General features: G+C 43.6%; 1 protein-coding gene across 1 annotated transcript; it reads right to left on the reverse strand.

The window, feature by feature from the left end:
* Window positions 1-11,411: 11,411 nt before the first annotated feature.
* Window positions 11,412-18,951, reverse strand: LOC136285898 (high affinity choline transporter 1-like). Its single transcript, XM_066177412.1, has 8 exons — window positions 18,774-18,951; window positions 17,672-17,785; window positions 15,937-16,092; window positions 15,322-15,470; window positions 14,673-14,816; window positions 13,558-13,711; window positions 12,488-12,705; window positions 11,412-12,056 (listed from the first exon to the last, which is right to left on the reverse strand). The coding sequence occupies exons 1-8, from the start codon at window positions 18,949-18,951 to the stop codon at window positions 11,535-11,537; spliced, it is 1,635 nt and encodes a 544-aa protein (XP_066033509.1). The 3' UTR covers window positions 11,412-11,534.
* Between the last annotated feature and the right edge of the window lie 391 nt (window positions 18,952-19,342).

The raw sequence follows: 19,342 nt of genomic DNA on the forward strand, positions 1-19,342 counted from the left end.
CGGAGCTGCTCCCAGCTCCCCCCCGCAGCGGCCCCTGGACGCTCCCCCGCCTCACACCCCGCGATCTCCGATCCGGGCCGGAGATGCAATTGGCTGAGGAAGGGAAGGCTCTGCCCGGCCGCCGGCCATCGCCCAGCCGGGAAATGGGCGCGATGGGCGGCCGCGGAGCCGCGCAGCCCTGCCCGGCCCTGCCGACGCCCGGCCGGAGCCTGGAGTCGGCAGCCGAGCCCGGGATCGGGACACCTGGCCGAGGAGGCTGGTTTTAAATGCGATTTGGCATCCGCAAGGGAAATTTCACTTCGGGGTGTTAAAACGGACTTTTTTGCTCCAAGAAGTCTGGTGATGCTGCTGGTGAGACGGGGATGGGGGGAGGGCTAGAGAGCAGCATCTCTGTGTCCCCAGAGATCGTCTCAGATGACCACGCTGGAAAATGAACCTGGTTCCCATGCCACTGTACCCGGCACATGCACTAGGTGCTCTTCTCTCCCTTCTGTTGTCGTCCAGAGGAGGTCCCCAGCAGTCCTTGTACTTCTTTCAAAAGCACCGGACAGTGTGAGATAGTGGGAAACATGATCAGAAAACATGAAATCCTGAAAATTCATCCTTGCTCAGAGGCATCCTTGTAAATGGTTGCCAGAAGCCATATACACCCCCAGAAGACCTGCCCCTCTGACCAGGGAAAGAGTTACACGCCAGATCAGCCTTTTTGCAGATTTTCCATTCTCTTTCTTGCATTTCCCTCTCCTCGTGTTTTCTTTAGTAGAGTTGTGGATCAAAGAGGCGTTTCAGCATGCTGGTCAGCACACGCTCCTCAGGGTGAGGAAAGGGCAATCACTCAGGCCACAAGGGACAGCTGCCACCTGTGCTGAGTAGCCACTTTCCCCTGCACTGTATGGAATAATGCAGGTTTCCTCATGTACTGGCTGTCTGTGAGGAGAGCAGGTGAGTCCCATGGGGGCTCTGGACAGCTGAAGCACAGCTCTGGGCAGGAGGCTGAGCAGAAGTGAGGCCTATGCAGGGCTCAGCTGCAGAGAACCCACTCCTGCTGGGGCTTTTCAATCAAGTGTGATGCTATCATGTGCTGCCATGCTCTTTTATGGCATTACAGCTTTCTTCATGCACATCTCAGGGGGACTTCCAGGACTTAAGTCAGGCCTTGACAAGAGACAGTGCAATCTTCATGGATGCCAGGGCCCAGATTTTGTTCAGGTGCAAAAATATCTCCAGCCTCACCAACTTCTGGTGCATCTCCTGAAGCTTCAGCAGTGATACTCAGATGAAGGGGCAGGGAAAGAGAGGTCAGTGAGGACATACTGCCCAAGTGTTTGATCCCACGTAGGTTTTGCAGCCTGCCGTGGTGCTGGGGTTGCCTGGAGGTGTGTTTGCACTCGATCTGCAGAGGCAGGCCATGAAGTGCTTCCCTTCCATCTCATCTGTCTGAGATGCTCCTGTGCTTTGCCAAATCCCCTCTGCTGCATCAGGCCAACATTGTGCCTGCGTGTCCCTGCTGAAAATGTAATTGCATGAAAAAGTGTGTAGTGCTTCCCCTGGGAGAGATTCTGTCAGATGAAGTTTCTTCCTCATCCCATCACTTTATGGCAGTTGTATTCCTCAGAGCATTTAAGAAGGTCTCATCATGATGTGACTTTGTGTAATTTTCATTTTTTATTTCTTTCAGCCTTTATTTATATTATTTTTGAGCTTGTGGGCCAATGAACTATTTTGACAGCACAACTTATGAACTATATTCTCATATGAAATTAATTGAACCCTGCATATTTTAAATGTATCAAACTGGCTGCATTGAGTAAATGCACTCTATTGGAAAGACAGGTGTTAGTAATGAAAGTGAAATTCAGACTTGGAGGTCCTCTCAAATTTTGGCAGTTTTGGTTGCCATAGGTCAAATGTTCAGTCCTGTGATAAAAAGAAGTCCTGTGTTTGTGTTCAGCATCAATAATTAACAGCAAAGAACTTTTAAATTCCTTCTTTTTAAAGGGAAAATTATAAAATATCTAGAGGTAGGGGTTTTTAAAATAAAAAAATACACCTCAAGAAATACATATCACTAAGTGCTCAGCATTAAGAAAACATTTAAACGAGCTATTATAAACCATATTTACTTGAAAGCTGGCTGGTTCCTCTCTCCCTGAGTGCCCCTTGGAAGCAATGCTTCCTCCCTCTGTGCTGCCAACATCCCCTCTGCAAGGGAGGAGGTTTCTCTTAAGCAGAAATGCATTGGGGTGTGAAATGGCAGTGCTGGGTGAGAGCTGGGCAGGGTGGGGGCCACTGGTGAGGCAGGGGAGCAGCAGAGGGCAGGGGCAATTTTCCAGGCAGTTTTCTTGCCTGCAGCCTGTGGAGAAGTGTGGCCATATAAGCTGCACTGTGGGGGCTGGTGCTAGAGGCCATGGGGTGCAGCCCCAACAAGTAACTATGGAGAAAATCACTTGGCTTCAAGGAATCATAGGATCAGTTTGGCTGGAAGAGATCATCCAGCCAACCATTAACCCAGCACTGCCAAGTCCACCACTAAACCATGCCCATAAGATCCACATCTACATGTCTTTTAAAAACCTCCAGGATGGTGACTCCACCACTTTCCTGGGCAGCCTGTTCAAGTGTTTGACAACCCTTTCAGAGGAGCAATTTTCAGTAATGTCCTCAGTATAATCTGTAGTCATTTCCTCTTGTACCGTTGATGGCTGGATTATTGATCAGCAACCAATCTAACTGAATTTAACCTTGATGTTTGACCCCTCTGTGTCCCCTCAGCATCTGCCTGCCTCCCTGCACCCCAAAGGTAACGGGGGATGAGCTTCAGCAGGTATCGCCTGCTGTTGGACTGGAGTTTGAAGAGGATGCTGTGGACATCCTGGGCTTTGGTGCTTCAGCATTGGTGCAAGGCTTCAGTGGGGAAACACTTTCTGCCACATATGAATGAAAGGATGCATCCTGCCTGGCTCTTCTGCAGGATTTGGTAGCTAACTCAAGGTAACTTTACAGAAAAGCCAGATTGGAGTGTTATTCCTAATTTTACTTACCTTGGCATATTCATGATGTATTTTCCTAACAAAGTTTTTTTATTAAAATCCTGTCCAACCACATTCAGATGAGGCTAATGATATGCCACTGCAGGTTGTAGGTTTATCATCCATTAATGGCACTCTTCTGGTTTTATTTTTTTTCCTGCTTGTCAATCAGCAGTTCTAGGAAACATAAATGTATCAAGTAATATAATACACACTGTAAAAATTAGGTTGTCTTTGTTTAATTACCAAGTGGCCTTTAGCTACCAGGCTCTGGGAATGACTTACAAGGTCTGTAAAAGATTTAGTTTGCCATTCCTACCCTGCTGTAAGCATCTGCAGATTTTACTGCTACATGCTCAGTGTTTTATGTATTCCTTCCCCTTCCCTTTGCTTATTTCCATTTTTTTAAATGTTTTTTTCCTTTCTTCTCATTGCCGGATGTGAAACAACAGTCTCTCAAGTTTGTCTGGAGGGCCTGATTTCTCTTTCTGGTGCCATTAATAATGGAACAAAACCACATTAACGATTGCAGCAACAGCCAGATAGGAGCCAGAAAGCTCCTTTTGCTCTCTAATATGCTGCATGAGTACACTGAAGTGCTTTATACAGAGGATTTGCTTTTTTTTTTTTCCCCTCACCCTTTTGCATTGATGTCTTTTTTGGACTTGATAAAATGCTTGACCTTGTCTTTTGCTGAAGAAAAGCTAAAAACCACCAGAGTTAAATATTCGAAGAGATTACAGATCTGAGATAGCCCTTTATAGGTAATTTCATCCTGCAAGAAACCATAGGAGAAAACTCAGTGAAGAAATGTTGACAGCGACTGCAGGGCATTGCATCTGCCTGGTCTGATGGGCTGCAGAGGCTGCTCACCATTGTTTTTGGTTGATGATGCAGTGAGCTGGCAAACAGCTGGCAGAGAGCAGGAGAGAGCTGCAGGCTTCCAAACCAGCAAAGAAATGTGCACCTGGCACAGGAGCAGTCAAAAACTTGGTAACATTCTGCAGGCCCCTCCTCTTTCACTTGAGGTTAGTCATCTGGGCTTAGCTTATTCTGGTCTTCTGGAAGTGAGAAGAACATTTGTTGTGAGGTCTTGGTGTGTAAAAACATTCATTCCATTTTTATAAGATGCAAAAGGATTTTTCAGGATCTGAAGTAGAACCTGGTCAAATCTGCCTTTGCATGTCAGTGGTTTCTTTTTGCCTTTATTTTTTCTGCAGAGGCACAGTACAAAAAGCCCCTTCCTTAGTACAAAAAGCCCCTTCCTTACCTCAAATCAATCAATAGGTGTAAGAAGAAAGACAATGGGCAGTTCTGGTCTGTCAGCATTCATCTGCCTTTTAAACTGTCCAGGCTGCCTAAATCTTCTTGTCTGTTTGGCCTGTGGGTTTGCAGGTTAGGGAAATAGAGGAAAAAAATCAAATGATGATGCAGAAATGTTTATCTGAGATGTTTATCTGAGAATGCACAGATGCTTAGTAGAAGCACCTGTGCATTCTCAGATATACATTTGCAGCACAGATAAACATCTTGCAGCACAGAGACATTTGGAAATAGCTTTTATCGAATGGGAGGTGCTCAAAACACACCTTTGAACAGGGATAGCTGACATTAGCCCATTGGGTGCTGTTGTGGCAGTAAATACCTTCCTAGACAATACATCCTCCCTGTGTATTCACAGAGAGTGGAATATCCCCATGTTCTTTCAATGGGAAACCAAAGCACAAAGTTGTTTTTTTCTAGGAAGTTTATATCAAAGCAGAGAAAATAAATCCTCACTGTCTTGAGTCTCTGAGGTGGTCTTTATCCTGCCTCTCTGTGCAACCTGTTCTAGTATTTCCCCATCATCACTGTAAAAATTTTGTTCCTTGTATCTAATTGAAATTGAATCTCCTCCAATTTAAAACCAATACCCCTTTTCCTTTCACTACACCTGCTCCTTGGCCTTCCTCACCCTATCTTTCCACACCTGAGCAGTGTCCCTATACTCTTCCCAGGACACCTGTTCCTGCTCCACTGCCTGTGCATTTCCTTCTTGCCCTTTAGTTTCTCTAGCAGGTCCTGACTCAGCCGCGATGGTCTCTTGCCTTCCTTTGCTGATTTCTTATACTTGGGGATTGAGAGCTCTTATGCTCTATGAAAAATGTCCTTTAAGGTCTCTCAGCTCTTTTCTGCTCCCTTGCCCCTGAGGGCAGTTTTCCACAGGGGTTCTACTGACTAACTCTTTGAAGGATTGGAAGTTATTTTTCCTAAAATTCAGGGTCCTGATTTTATTCTTTGCCTGACCTTTATCCCTCAGGTTGTGAACTCCACTAGTACATTATCACTGCAGCCAGGGCTGCCTCCAGTCTTGATGTCGCTGATTAACTCATGTTGTAGTGGTAAAAATAAAGTAAAATAATAACTCAATTCCAATTAAATAAAATAATTTTGTTCCACTTTGGACACCAGAAGGTCAATCATTCCTGCAACCCTTCACCTCACATCAATGTTCCAGGTTAGTGTCTATTGGTTAGTGTAATACCATACAAAGAATATACAAGAGGAGCCTTTATCAAGGAAGATTCATTTGACCATTTTCCAGGTTTCTAGTTCAATTTTGCTGACCCATGGTATTTTTCATTGTTGTTCATTATCGATATTAATATTTTCAGTTACAGAATTCAGCAAAGTGAATGGCACATCTATCCACTGTGGATGCAGAATGAACACAATCTCAAAAAGGGAAGGGACAAGTGCAAAAGGGTGCAAAAGGGTGTCTTCCCTTTTTTCATTTTTTCCCCTTTTTTTCCCCCCTTTTTCCTTTCCATTGCTGTCTATTACCAGAATAGCACAAGCTTTTTCCATCTCAAATCTTGGGATGCTCCAGGTGCTCAAGCTGTCTCTCATCTCTGATTTGATCCCTGTCCTAAGATGCAGGATATGTGCATTATATCTTAATCTGATATACACAGATTGGGCGACAAGTAAAATTAAGCATGAGTAATAATTAAGAAAAGCAATAATTAAGCATGATTAAGTTGGTCTAGGTGAAACAGATTGTTTAAATATTCACACTTCAGTCTTAACCACACTTTTTATGTGGATCACCTAAGCAGCTCTCCAATTCATTTGGCCTAAATTTGATGCAAAGTAACTTACTTTGACCTGCCCTGTCAACACAGCTGCATCCTCATGGTGCCTGAGCTGCCAAAACCAGAACTCTTTTTTTCTACCACTGATTAGGCTCACTATGGGTTTGCTGTATAGGGCTCTCTAGAGAGCCAGACTCAATGATCCTCGCTGCATGCAACCTCCTTGTCTGTGCTGGTTCCTGTGCCTGGACACAGCACCTGCAAGGCAGCTGGGAATACAATTGAATTGGAATTGAATTGAGCCCGTCTGGCCCTGCAGAACAGCTGCTGAAGCATGTCATGCATGTGACCTTTCAAATAATGACCATGATTGAGCAATGGTGGTGTAATTATGGTGTCACCCATGGTAACAAGTACAGGTATCTCAGGGCAGTCACAGCTCAGACCCTTGCACAGTGGGTGGTTTCCCCCTGGAGCACCACACATGGATGTCACAACACCAATTATAGCCTTGGCCTTATGCCCCACCTCAGCCTATGTGTGTGGGGGACTTCAAACTTCTCCCAACACACTAGAAATGGAAACTTGATTTTTCAGTGCTGGATGGGTAGGTGGCTGCTGTAGGAGGTAATGCAGCACCATCTCAGAGAAGGAGACTTTCCTGCCTCATCTTTGAACAGACCACTTGGGGTCCAGGATACAGAGAATCTGCTGGGATGGAGTTTAGATTTAGAAATCCAAATTACACTGTGTTCTTGACTTCTTGTTGTTGGAGTTCAAGGTGGCAAGCAGGGCTCTGAGCAGTGTCAGCATTAAGATAGAAGTGGCAGTGGTTACCTCAGTGGTACTAGATTGCTAGTCTCCAGCAGGGCTGGGAGAAGTAAGGCACAAACAATGTTACTGGCAATTGTCGCTCTGAACTGTGGGCCAGACATCAGATACTCCAGGGCTACACTGAATGGATTCCTCTTAAAACAGAGGGATAACTTTGAGAAAAGCTTCCACTTTCAATGTAGCATTTTCAGTGATGGTAAATCCACCTCAGCCCTTGCCAACTTGCTCTACTTAATGGATTTTACATTTAAAATGCTGAGCCTCATTTAAAGTCTTAATTTGTCTAGTTTTAACTTCCAGAAACTGAATGGTGTCATAAACCCTGACTATGAGGGGAAAAAAGAAAAGAAAAAAAAAAAAAAAAAAAAAAAAAAAAAAAAAAAAAAAAAAAAAAAAGTGGCAGATGCATGCTCTGGGTGAGATTGATTTTACCTAAATCTTGATATTGCAGTGCATAGCATCACTCAGACCTTGCTTTGAGGACAACACAGCCAACAGTTTGTTTTAGGCTGTGATACACTTGATTTGTCTGTAGACACTTGCATTAGGTTGTCCATGAGCCCACACTGACCTGCAGCTAGTTTGACCAGCTGAGCACATGATGTGGACTGCTCCTCATTGCCCACCCAGTCACTGGTAAGTGCAGTTCCATAGCACGATGCCAAGAATCACGGTCACAAGAGGTTCTGGTAGTGGATGGTAATTGCCTATTTGTAATTACATTTCAAACCTGCCAGTTGCTAATCTGCCTAATGCACACGGCATTGATTTTGTATGGTTCTTTCTTAATCAAATTTCAGTCTGATACCATCTCAGATGCTCCAAAGATGAACTGTAAAAATGTCAAAGAAAGGCAAGACAATGGATGCCTCAGGGTATCTCAGTGAATCCTGCCAGCCCAGGCAACACCAGCTGGATGCTGGTGTTTGCTGCTTTGCATAGCAGCTGTCTAGGTTGAGAAAAGTTAACGAAAACTGAAACTGTATAGAGTCATTGTCATGGACACTTCTAGGGGTCAAAGGAGGTAAAGCCACATGTGGAGAGGTAAACTGGGGGCCTCCAGTGCCCAAGTGAATTTTTTATTAAGGAGGGAAAGAAAAATAAAAGAATTGGAGGCTGTAAGCCATGAACAGAATGACTTCATGGAAGCTGGGTCATTATCCCCCATGCTAGCAACACCTCAAGGACCTTGGGTGTTCTGGACTGGAACAACTAGGCATTTGGGCATTAAATATAGGACAGAAGTACTTTTGTATTTATTTTACTTGCAGCTAATTGCTTCCAAAACTTTGTTCTACCTTGATGAATGTTTTCTTTTTAAGCTTGCTGGGGGGATGTTCAGAGGAGAGAGTCATATAAGGATGGAAAATGGTAAACATTCATGAGAGTTACAGTAATTGTGTCTTTGCCATTTTCCTCTATTCACACAAAGCAAAGCACTGTTAGTGGTATGAAATTTAGGGAAGTTTTGCAAGGGCCAAGTGTGGCTGAGTATGCCAGATACCACTGGCAGTAAAGACTCTTGTGTTTGAAGTCTCTGTGAATTTCTGTGGTGACGCTGGGTGTTAACATGGTGGCAGTGGTGACACTCTTCAGCTATCCTTTGCTGCTCTGTCAGGAGCCTGTGGATCTATTGCCTGCCATGCCAAGCCTGTTAGCACAGAAAGGCTTCAATATCAAGTTTTGGGTCTCTGCAGGGTAAAAGCAGGAGAAGTTGAGCATAACAGTGGAGTGAAGTGGTATCTCCAGATGTAGACATTTGCCTGTCAGAGCTGCTGTGTCGGTTGGATCCTGGGCTGCATCAAAAGCAGTGTGGCCTGCAGGGTGAGGGTGGGGATTCTGTCCCTCTGCTTTGCTCTGGTGAGACTCCACCTGCACTGCCACATCCAGCTGTGGGTTCCCAGCACAGGAAAGATGTGAGTGCGTCCAGAGGAAGCCACAAAGGTGATCAGGGAGATGGACCACCTCTCCTATGGAGACAGTCTGAGAGATCTGGGGTTGCTCAGCCTGGAGAAGAGAAAGCTCCATGGAGTTCTCATTTCTGCCTTCAAGTACCTTAAGGGGGCTTATAAAAAGGAGGGAATGGGGACTTTTTGTATGAACAGATAGTGACAGGACAAGGGGCAGTATTTTTATAATGAAAGAGGATATTTTTAGATTAGATAATAAATTCCTTACTCAAAGGTTGGTGAGGCACAGGAACAGGTTGCTCAGGGAAGTTGTGGATGCCCAGTCCCTGTAAGTGTTCAAGGTCAGGTTCAGTGGGCCCTAAGCAACCTCACATAGTAAGTGGCATCCCTGCCCATGGCAGGGGGCTTGAAACTAGATGATCTTTAAGGTCTCTTCCAAGTCCTTAACATTCAGTGGTTCTATGGTTGGAAAGTAGGGTGATAACCTTGTCATGAGGACATTGGGGTTTCACTCTTATCTGGGTCACGCAGCAGGTCTGTGCCCTGGTTCGAACACAGCATGTCAGCTTTGATCTCCTCCATACAGGGGGATGGACAGGTCTCCAAACTAGGTCACCCCTAAATCTCTCAGGGCAGTATGCTTGAATCAGCATCCAGCAACTGTGATTTAACAAGAGCCCTGTTCTCCTGGCGCTGAGGTAATGATAGCTTTGGTGCCTCCTTTGCCTGAGCACAACCTCACACGCTCCCACTCAAATGTGTGAAAGATACCCGTGGATGACTGCCTAGGGCCATAGTCAATGGCAAAGCTTTTGATTTTTAAACCAGCTTTTTTTTCCCTTTTCTAGACACGTTATAATTAATATTTCATGGCAGTCTCTAGAAACACAGGAGAGAATTTCTGGTCTTGGTTTAACAAAGTACATCAACAGGACTGCTGTGCATATGAAGGTTAGTGTGCCCAGGTGTTCACTAACACTAGTACAAAACAGAAGATTATGTGATATTTTTCTGATAAGGAGCAGAAACTCCACCTTGCTGTGGATGGATATTTTAAAAGAGATGAATGATCTCTCACAGGGAGCAGTGTCTTCAAAGCCATATCTAGAGTGCAGGGCCGACAGTCCTCCTCCTGAGCCAAAGCAGTTGCCTTGGTACAATTCAGAGTCTCATGCTCCTTGCTGAGCTTGCAGTGGCATCAGTGGAGCTTCTCACTTTGTGCATGCACATGCTGGAAGTAAATCACAGACCAGCACCTTGTTTTCACCTCAGCAGCTCGCTTGGCTGTGATGGTTACTCTGCTCTAGGATATTTTGGTTATGCCAGTAAATATCTTGCTTTCAGTAGTGCCAGATGTTTCCACTCACAGTAGCTCCCACAACCACTTTGGAAAGGTACTGTGAGTGTGTTTCCTGCTGGGTCTTGTGGGTGGATTGCAACTGACCCTGGTAAGATGCTGCACAGCTGCTGAGGGAAATATAACAGCCATCTGTGAGCCATTGCTATAGAATCCTCCTGAATCTTTAATTCAGCTCACATCTTAATGATCCCATTTCACTGAGGGATGTTCTCAGTCCATCAGACCTCAGGCTAGAGTCCAAATTCACTATTTATCTGGGTTTCTTGTCTTCCAAGCCATTAAGAATTTATGCAAACAAGGTATTGGGGGCTTTTCTGTACTCATCTGTGGCTTGAATCTTTTGGGATCTTGCCTTCAGGATTTTAGGATTTTGTGTTCCTGCAGGAAAGTTAAGGATCAGTTTCCAGCACCTTTCTGTCATCACAGTCCTCTGAGTTCTCACACCCCAGATTGTGTATGTCACACACCATCCTGTCGCTGTGCTAGGGTAAAACCTTGACAGAAGTGATTCAACAGGTTTTAGACAAAATTCATCCAATAGTCTGTCTGGCACCTCTGTTTTTCTGTCTGGTAAACAGTGGCTATGTTAATCTTTCTTAGTGAATAGTTAAGGGCTGTTGCTTTATCTTGCTTACCTGTTGCAGCCCTCCGAGGTTGTATAGAGGGGATGTCTCACACATTCCCAGGCTGAGGGATCCACTGGCAGATACTGCAGTGGGGAGGGACGTGCAAAAACTTGTAGTATGAAGAAAAGCTTTGTAAAGCAAATAAGGAATGAGGAATGGCGCAGAACTGATATTACTGGTGCACTGCTGTGGCAGTTGCACTGTTTGAGTAATTTGTGTTTTCAGAAGTTTGATGTGCCCCCCAGGGATGATTATGCTAAACCCCTTGCTGTGTAAGGGAAACAGGTCTGCTCACCTCTTTTTTTTTTTTTTTTTTTTTTTTTTTTAATCAAGAATACCAGATCTATCAGACATTAATTTGTTTTCTTTGCGGTGAGAAGAGTATGTGACTTGGGAACACCCTAAGTGCTGGAGCAGGATTATAGCTTTGCTTTCAGTTGGAATACCAGGGGCACCTCGAAGCAACCACTGCTGGGGCCCAAGGTGTCCTGTGGTCACCACCACAAGTTTGTGCTCCATCACCATATGACTTTAATCACTGCTAACTTCAAACTCACATATTCTCCTTGGATGAACAGAATGCCTCTTTATTTCTCGGTGGGGACTTTACATAATCATTAGTGGAGAAAGCAAAGAGTGATGCTGTCTGTGCCGTGCTCTAACTGCTGAACACACCGTGCCTTTCAAATGAAGCCTCACATTTAATCGTGCTTCTCTTCTAGTGCAGTGGTTGGCAAACGCTCCTGTTTCTCCACTTGCTGCAAGGGGATGAGGATGGCAGTTCCCCTCATGACATTGCAAACATCCCAGCTGTGAGGGAGGAGGTTTCTCTGAAACAAAGCCTTGGCCAGGTGTGAAGCAGCAAGGATTGTGCCCAAGGTGAGAAGCACGGTGAATGTTTTAAAGGGGAAGAGCTGGCTGTAGGTCCCGTTCACCAGGGAGCAGGCTGGGTAGCGGATGACGGGGGGGATGCTCAGGGCGGGCTCGCCTGCCAGTAGCCTCAGCAGGAGCCCAACCAGGAAGCCAGCAGCTGATCCATAAGTGTTTGTGCTGGGTGCAAAGAGGGCACAGCAGAGCTGGGGAAAGAGGAGGGCATACACCAGCTCCCCGCTGAGGAACCAGAGGTCGTAGACAGAGCTGGAGTAAAAAGCCAAACCAGCAGCCCCGGCCCCAAACACCAACATGGAGGTCCTCATGGCCCACAACACCTCTATCTCTGAAGCCTGTAAAGCAGAGATTGCAGCATTAGAGGCACAGTGTTTTCTGGCAGGATTGCCAGCACTGCCCTGGCTTGGGCTCGTTCTCCCCACGCCCTTGATGCTTTCAGGCACCACTTGCCACCAGCAGCCAGGCAAGGCAGGCACCCCTGGAGGGGCCCTCTGATTTTAAGGGTCATGGTTTTATGCTGTTTCCATTAATACCTTAGTCCAAATTTCGTACTAGTCATGTTAGAATGAGCAAAGCTCACCAATGTGGGTATTGGTACCCCTAGCAAAGATATGAATACCCGTGGCTTATGTTTGGAGCACTATCTCCAGAAATCAGTTCAGCAGCTGAAGGACACACACCTCCAGTCACAGACTGGTTTAGAGAGAGCCTTGAAACAAGACTGTCTTTCCTGAGACAAAAACTACTGAATGCTGCAGCCAGGTACCTTTTTCCTCAGGATTTTCCTGTAGATGTTGTGAGCAAACATGGAGCCAGTGGAGAGAAGAGCTGAATCTGCAGAAGACATTGCAGCAGCAGCGATGGCTCCCAGACCAGTTATGGAGATATATGCTGGGCAGAGGTGTTGTAGAACAAGTGGTAGTATCATCGCTGACTCCCCTCTCTCAAATGGACTTGGAAGACCATACCTTGTCTGATTCCAGTCTTTGAAACAAAACAAGGAAAAGTCACAACAAATCCTTCATAGACATTTCTGCTAGCTTTGAAATTGCCTTTTCACAGGGGCCAGTCACAGAAGGGCTAAGAACTGAGAGCCACTCAGTGTTTTAGGACTCAAATTGATTTTTTGGGTTCTTTTGTGGACTTTTGTGATTCCCCTTAACATGCTGCAGCTCCCACTCAATCAAAAATTTCTCTTTTCCTCAGCAGCATCTATAGAAATAGGTGTGCTTTGTGTGATTCCAGAATTGGCTTAATTAAAGGTCAACCTCTAGACACTACTCATGAGGAGAAGGGAACTGGATGAAGTCATGACTCCAGCTGATTTCCTTAAATGTTCAGTGATCTGGCTGCACTTTTACCCTTGTTCACAGCCAACACAGGACTGATTCCCTACATGGAGACCATGAGTTTACAGGACTGAACTTCTTGATTCCTTCAAGCAAGAACCTTATTAACAATCTGTAGTAATATTGCTGGGTCTTACATGCCTAAGGCATGAGCAGAAGGAAGCATAAAATTTCTTCTAAAATAGGATTGTACAAGGTTTTATAGAGTCTGCCTTCATCTTTCCTCAACACGAAGTCTGGGAAAAGTCATTTCATCACAAGGAAATAGCTGAAAAAAGGTCTTGGGGCTGTTTAAATGTCTGTAAGTAGCTGTGCAATGTACCTCAGAGGGCTCCACATTTTCTGGTAGGGATCACCTGTCTTGGTGTCGAGGACCTTTGGGGGGGGGGGGGTAATTCAAAGTCTCCATCAGGACTTCTTTGGATCCCATTTTAATCACCTTTGTCAAAAACACACTGGCTGCTCAGAGATTAACAATTAGTTTTACCTGTTGATGCTGCGGCTGCCCCAATGAGCACCGAGGGGATGGCCATTGCAAAGCAGCCGAGTCCAGAGAGGTAGGAGATGAGCCTTGCCTGTCCAGTCGAGGCAGCAGAGAGCACCCTTTGGAAGTAAGTCTGCCACGGGATGCTCCCAAGCACCTGAAACATTCATCTGTTACCAGTGGTACCAACCAGGCTGCTTGCAGGGCATCATCCATAATAATCTTTAGTGTTATCAAGTTCTCATTTCAAGTGTATAAATGTGGCCCAGCTCTAACTCTTGAGGATAATATTTCTGATAGTTGAGAATTCCCTTTTCCTTTGTTTTCATTGCAATGGATGTGAAATTTTAATGAAAAAAGGTTAATGGTTTGGCAGATGGAGAAAGCTGAAAAATGGTTGTTTAGAATTGTGAATCAGGCACAGAGGAAGTGAAAGGACAGTGTTTCAGGAATGCAGCTTTTCTAAGTAAATCTACCCAAACTTAGCTATTCTGCATTTAAATGAAAAACAAAACCGTAATTTTCACTTTCTTAGCAGACAAAATTAATCAGATAAAATCTGAAGATTCTGTCCTCACCAAACAGGCTTCTGTGTGTCCCTATTATCAGTTTAGTAAGATCAGAACAACCTCCTGGAGTCTTGGCTATATTGGTAACTCAAAAGTTGTGTTGTGGTGTGGAGCCAATCACACTGTGCTTTCTGATAACCTGCAGTCATTTTAATTTATTTTTTTTAATAGAGGGAATTTTACATATTTTTGTTAAAAGCACACTATTGAGGCTGCAAGACCAGTGTCTCAAAGGGTAGGAAATTACTCATTTAGGTGCCAGGAGAGGAACTGGCTACCTGGATGTTCTTACCCAAGAGGTATGTTCCTCCATGTGGGTAAAGGATGGAGTGTCCCTACTGCTTCTTTTCATCCCACAGCTGAGCCCTGGGTCTCCCCAGTCCATTTAGGTTGCTGCAGGGGCTGCTTAGAGACAGTTTTACACCTCCAGCTCATGTCAACTGACCTTGCAATGTAGGGCTACTGGCTGCTAGAACTCACAAGCTTTCCAGACAGAAAGTCCCCACACAATTCCTCCTCCCAACCACTTGTCCAAGAAATACTCCATACCAAGTAGAAGAAGTCATCCAGCCACCTTCCAAGATACTGTTTTTCTATCTTCCCAATCCAAGGGTCTTGGTAAGATTGATGGGTTGCAGTGTAATAAATACTTTCCGTTGCAGAATTCACCAGGGCAAAGGGGACACAGATCCACTAGGATAGAAATGGAAGTTGTTAACCTTTTCCCAGTGTCCTTGTCTTTGGAGAACAGATATTTAAGTTAAGGTAGATGTAGAATGTAGAGTTACATAAGATTAAGGCTAGACTTAGAGTGTTCCTTTCTCTCCCTTCCTTACTCTAAATCTACACGTTTCTGGTTCATGGCATCATCAAGAACATGAGTCTGTAATTCAGGTTAATTGGTTCTTTCTGTAGACAGATCTCTTTCCATTCAAGCTGGTTCTAGACAGGTTCTGCAAACTTCACTTTTGTGCAGACTTTTTTGTGTTCACACAGCAAGGCCAGTGGCTTGTGTGAGCACTGTCTGAAATGCATAAGGTACAAAGACTTGTAAAGACTGTAACATTTTTCAGGAGATCTGTTCTCCTAAAGAGAAACTGTAAGTCAAGGAAGTTATTTTTGGCCTGAGACATTAAAGAAGAGCAGGACTTTTCCCTTTAGTTAGAAAACTGGTACCAAAGAAATGCATAGGACTTGCCAGGCTGAGGGTAATGAAAACCATCTGGATGACATCGGTGTAGGCAACAGAGTAGAGGCCTCCCAGCAGAGTGTAAAGTATGACAGTGCATGCTGAGATGGTGATAGCCAAAGAGCCTCCAATATCCAAGATGACCCTCATTGTTGCTCCTGCAGACAAGGAAAGCAGTCAAGTATTTTAAGACAGATTTCATATGTGCAGAATACAGGATAAACAAGGATGTTATTCCCCTGGTGCCTGTACAACATACTGTATGAAAAATGCAGTCTACAGAGTGTGCACAGTGGGAACTCCAGAGAGTCCATGATTCCTTCCTGCTCTTACTGCTTCACCTTGCTGCATGGCCATTGCCAAGGCACTTTGCCTTTTTACCTCTGCTCTCCTACAGGCAAGAGGAAGGTACAAACTCACAGTGGAAGAGTTCTCTATTATAATATAATGAATATATAGCGCTATTTGTTTTAAACCTGAAAACATATTTTCTAGAAATGAGAAATGCTTGCTCCTCTCACAAAAGGAGACATGAAGCTCAGCTTTCCACAATTCCCAAATGTGTATTACACTCTGTTAGTCCACATAACCTTTAACAAATATAACAGGAAAGCAAGAATTTACCCAGGGATGCCAGGATAGCTGCAAACCAGAACACCTCTCCTAGCAGTGGTGGAATGAAGAGTAAAGTTCCCATCATGTTCCCATAAGTTTCTTGAAGGGGATCCATCACGGTCATGTAATTCTTTGCTCTCATTGGATTTACAAAGAAGAAGCCACCTATCAGAAAGTAATGACATTTTGGTAGAATTTTACATGCTTTATATTCCAGGAAAAAAAAAAAAAAGGTAAGAGTAATATGGTATATGCGTATCAGACCCACCTAGTGAATTCATACATAATGGACCCTAGAGAATGATTCAGCCAACCAGACACCAGGGTTAAATTCACTCGCTAAGTGTGGGGTTTCATCCATTCAAGAGGTCCCATCTTATAAAGAACATCTGCTTACAGCTGATATATATGACCAACCACTTTTGGCACACCTAGATCTTTCTAGAGTGGCTACTGGAGGCCAGAGAGGACCCCATGTGGCACCGTAAATGGCACAAAATACCTGTGTGACTGTAAGAGGAATTTAGCTCAGTGGATACCCATATGTAATCTCCTCTGCATCCTCAAAGACCTACCAATCTGAGACAAAGTTTTCTGAAAAGCATCCTGTGAAAGATGTCAGTAGACTGAGTGAGGCATTGAAGACTCATATTTGGCTAAAAAGGAGGCAGAGTTTTGTCCTTGGTCATGTGATGCAACCTCTTGATACATGGTCCTTTCCTGATTACATTTTTCATTTTGGTGGCTTCATTGTCTCTTCCCAGAGCTATATTGTTTTAATCTGCACATTGAGCTGAGTCCCACTCACCTTCACCTAAATATTGGACCTCAGATGTGCAGCCATCTCATTAAAACCAAAGAATACATATTGTGTCTAACCCTGAAGCCAACAGGACTGCTTGTCTGGGCACTACTGACCTGAGCAAAGATTAAGATTGCAGGATCAGACCTGCACTCCTCAGTTTCATTAGTAAAAATTACTCACATAAGCAGTGCTGGCAATATATTTCCAAGCCTGATTCATATTCACGTCAGTTGGACTCTTTTCTTTGACTGGAGAATAAAGGATATTGTTCTTTTAGAAATTCCTGTGTAAGGTCTGCACAGGTCTCCTTACTTTCATCATCCTGTGTCCCTAGAGAGTTATGGTATAGCACAATGTGGCCTGAAAGCAACTTTGGTCTTGGCAAGAGAGCTGAACCTCAGCACGAGTCCAGTAATTCTCAGAGTTAGAAATGGCAACTCAGGTATAGAACACGGCACACTTAGCTTATTTTCAACAAAAAAATGACCAGCTATAAAGTGGCATAAGATGGAGGCATGACACATTCATCCTGAGACAAGACTATTCAGAAGAATGCATTTTAGTGGAAAAACCAAGATACTATTATTTAATTACACAGAAATTCCAAGGAAAAAATTAGATACCAATACTCTCAATAGTCTGTGAGTTAGAGACCATGTGAAAAAAGCAATATGCACATAGACACATTCTTCTAAATCCTCAGATAAGATTTTTGTCCTATAAATTACTACAAGAAGACAAAACTCTACACTAGCTCCAAGCTACCCGAACTTGTGTTTCAGTTCAGAGGATAGCATTATAAATGCTTATTCTCGATATATGGGAGACTGAAAAAACAAAATCACATTTAAAATGTACCCTATATTCTGTTACGTATCTTAATATTCTCCTATGATATATTTTTAAGGCTTATGTGTCCTAATTACATGAATTATTTACCAATAACAAGGGACAAGGCAAATCCTACAGGTGCCTGGACCCAAAGTAATCCTTTTGAAGGCAGGTAGACGATTTCAGCTATGCTGCTGATATATGCTCCTCCAACCCAGGTAGCTGTAATCATGGAAGATGAAAAAGTCAGAATTGAGAGACATATTCTCAACTAACCCTGCAGAACCCCCTGAGAGCTTGTAAACATTTTTATCAAATATTTAATCACACCTCTATTTTCTTTGCATTTTTCTGCCATACAGAGATGTGCTGCTGACTAAAGGTAATAGTATTATAATCTCACTCTAAATAATTTTCCAGCTTCAAGAATGGATATCTATGTGTGCATGGAAAAGCTCAATGTTTAAACATTTAGAGGCAGTGTGACTATAGTCAATTTTAATTCCATTTTTTTTCTCAGAGGAAGACTTTTGCTGGAGGAAATGGAATTGCTGTTGTATAGTTGCCCTCCTTCAAGAGCATCACTTACAGGGTCTAAGTAGACATTAGGGAAAATAAATGCAAACAGGCAATGCAGTCAGATAACAAACCTATAACAATGATTTTGGTGTCTTAGCCAGGCAAATGCCACTGGGGAATGCCTTTACAAAAAACAGATCAGGGAAGCAAATTTCAGATTATACCAGGCAGCAAGGAGAGAAAAGAGAAGTTGAGGGAAACTCTCTCTTTAAGAGAGAGACCAATGCTCACCATGTGTGACAATTTATTTCACACAGAACTGGACTTCTCTGTGAGTAAAATTCTTCTGTTATGTTGGATAACAGAAACTGGTTCATGATTAAGACCACAGTCCTCCTTAATGAAATGTGTATTCTTTTGTCACTCTTAAATTAAACTCTTAACTAAACTCTTAAATGGATCTTATTAATTTAAGAGAATCTACATAAACATTAGGTTCTGCTCAGTGTGAAGAGGTTTGTAAGAATTCATCCCAAAATGATTCATGAAACCATACTCCTTTAAAGTCACACTTAGGCAAAATCTACGCTGACATTAAAGCAGTTCACTTCGTTTGAAAGAAAAGTCACCCAGATCTATGCAATATGTGTGTTTTAAGAAAAATCTTTTAAAGTCTTTTAAGAAAACTTACCTGTTGCAGTAAACAATCCAATGAAAACTTTTATGTTCCTGCCCCCAACCATGGCCATCTCTGTTGGGTTCCTGTTCTGCTGATCCTTTCTGCTTTTCCAAGAAGCCCAAATTCCAGTAGCTAAAGTTAATGTAAAAAATACACTGAGAGATACTAAGCCTGGTATATTCAGAGCCATTTTCTGTTGCTTAGTTTAGGTTATAGAGGGGAATAATGGCGTGATGATAATGTTCCTTGATCGAGTACACAGTCAGAAAAAATCAGTGGAAATAGTTGTGCCGTGTAAAGAAACTGCTGAGTATTTGCTGGACTTTGCAACAAAAGGAGCAGTATGAAAGAGTGTGACAAACCCAAAAGTCTGGAGAACCAGATGCGGAGTCTCAGTCTTTGGAAAAACACTGGCAATTCTGCAGCCTTCCCCCTTCTCCAGTAGATATCCAATCTTATTTTTGTGGGGAGCAAAGATTAAGAGCATAGGAATTAGTGTTGATATGCATAATGGAACACTGATGTGAGGGGTATTACTAGATTGGCTTAAAGTAGGGGAAATGTTATATTTTGTCTGACAT

The sequence above is a fragment of the Chamaea fasciata genome, unplaced genomic scaffold (assembly GCF_029207755.1).
Source record: "Chamaea fasciata isolate MVZ Bird 193981 ecotype frontalis unplaced genomic scaffold, bChaFas1.0.hap1 SCAF_2, whole genome shotgun sequence".
In the NCBI taxonomy this organism is placed as follows: Eukaryota; Metazoa; Chordata; class Aves; order Passeriformes; family Sylviidae; genus Chamaea; species Chamaea fasciata.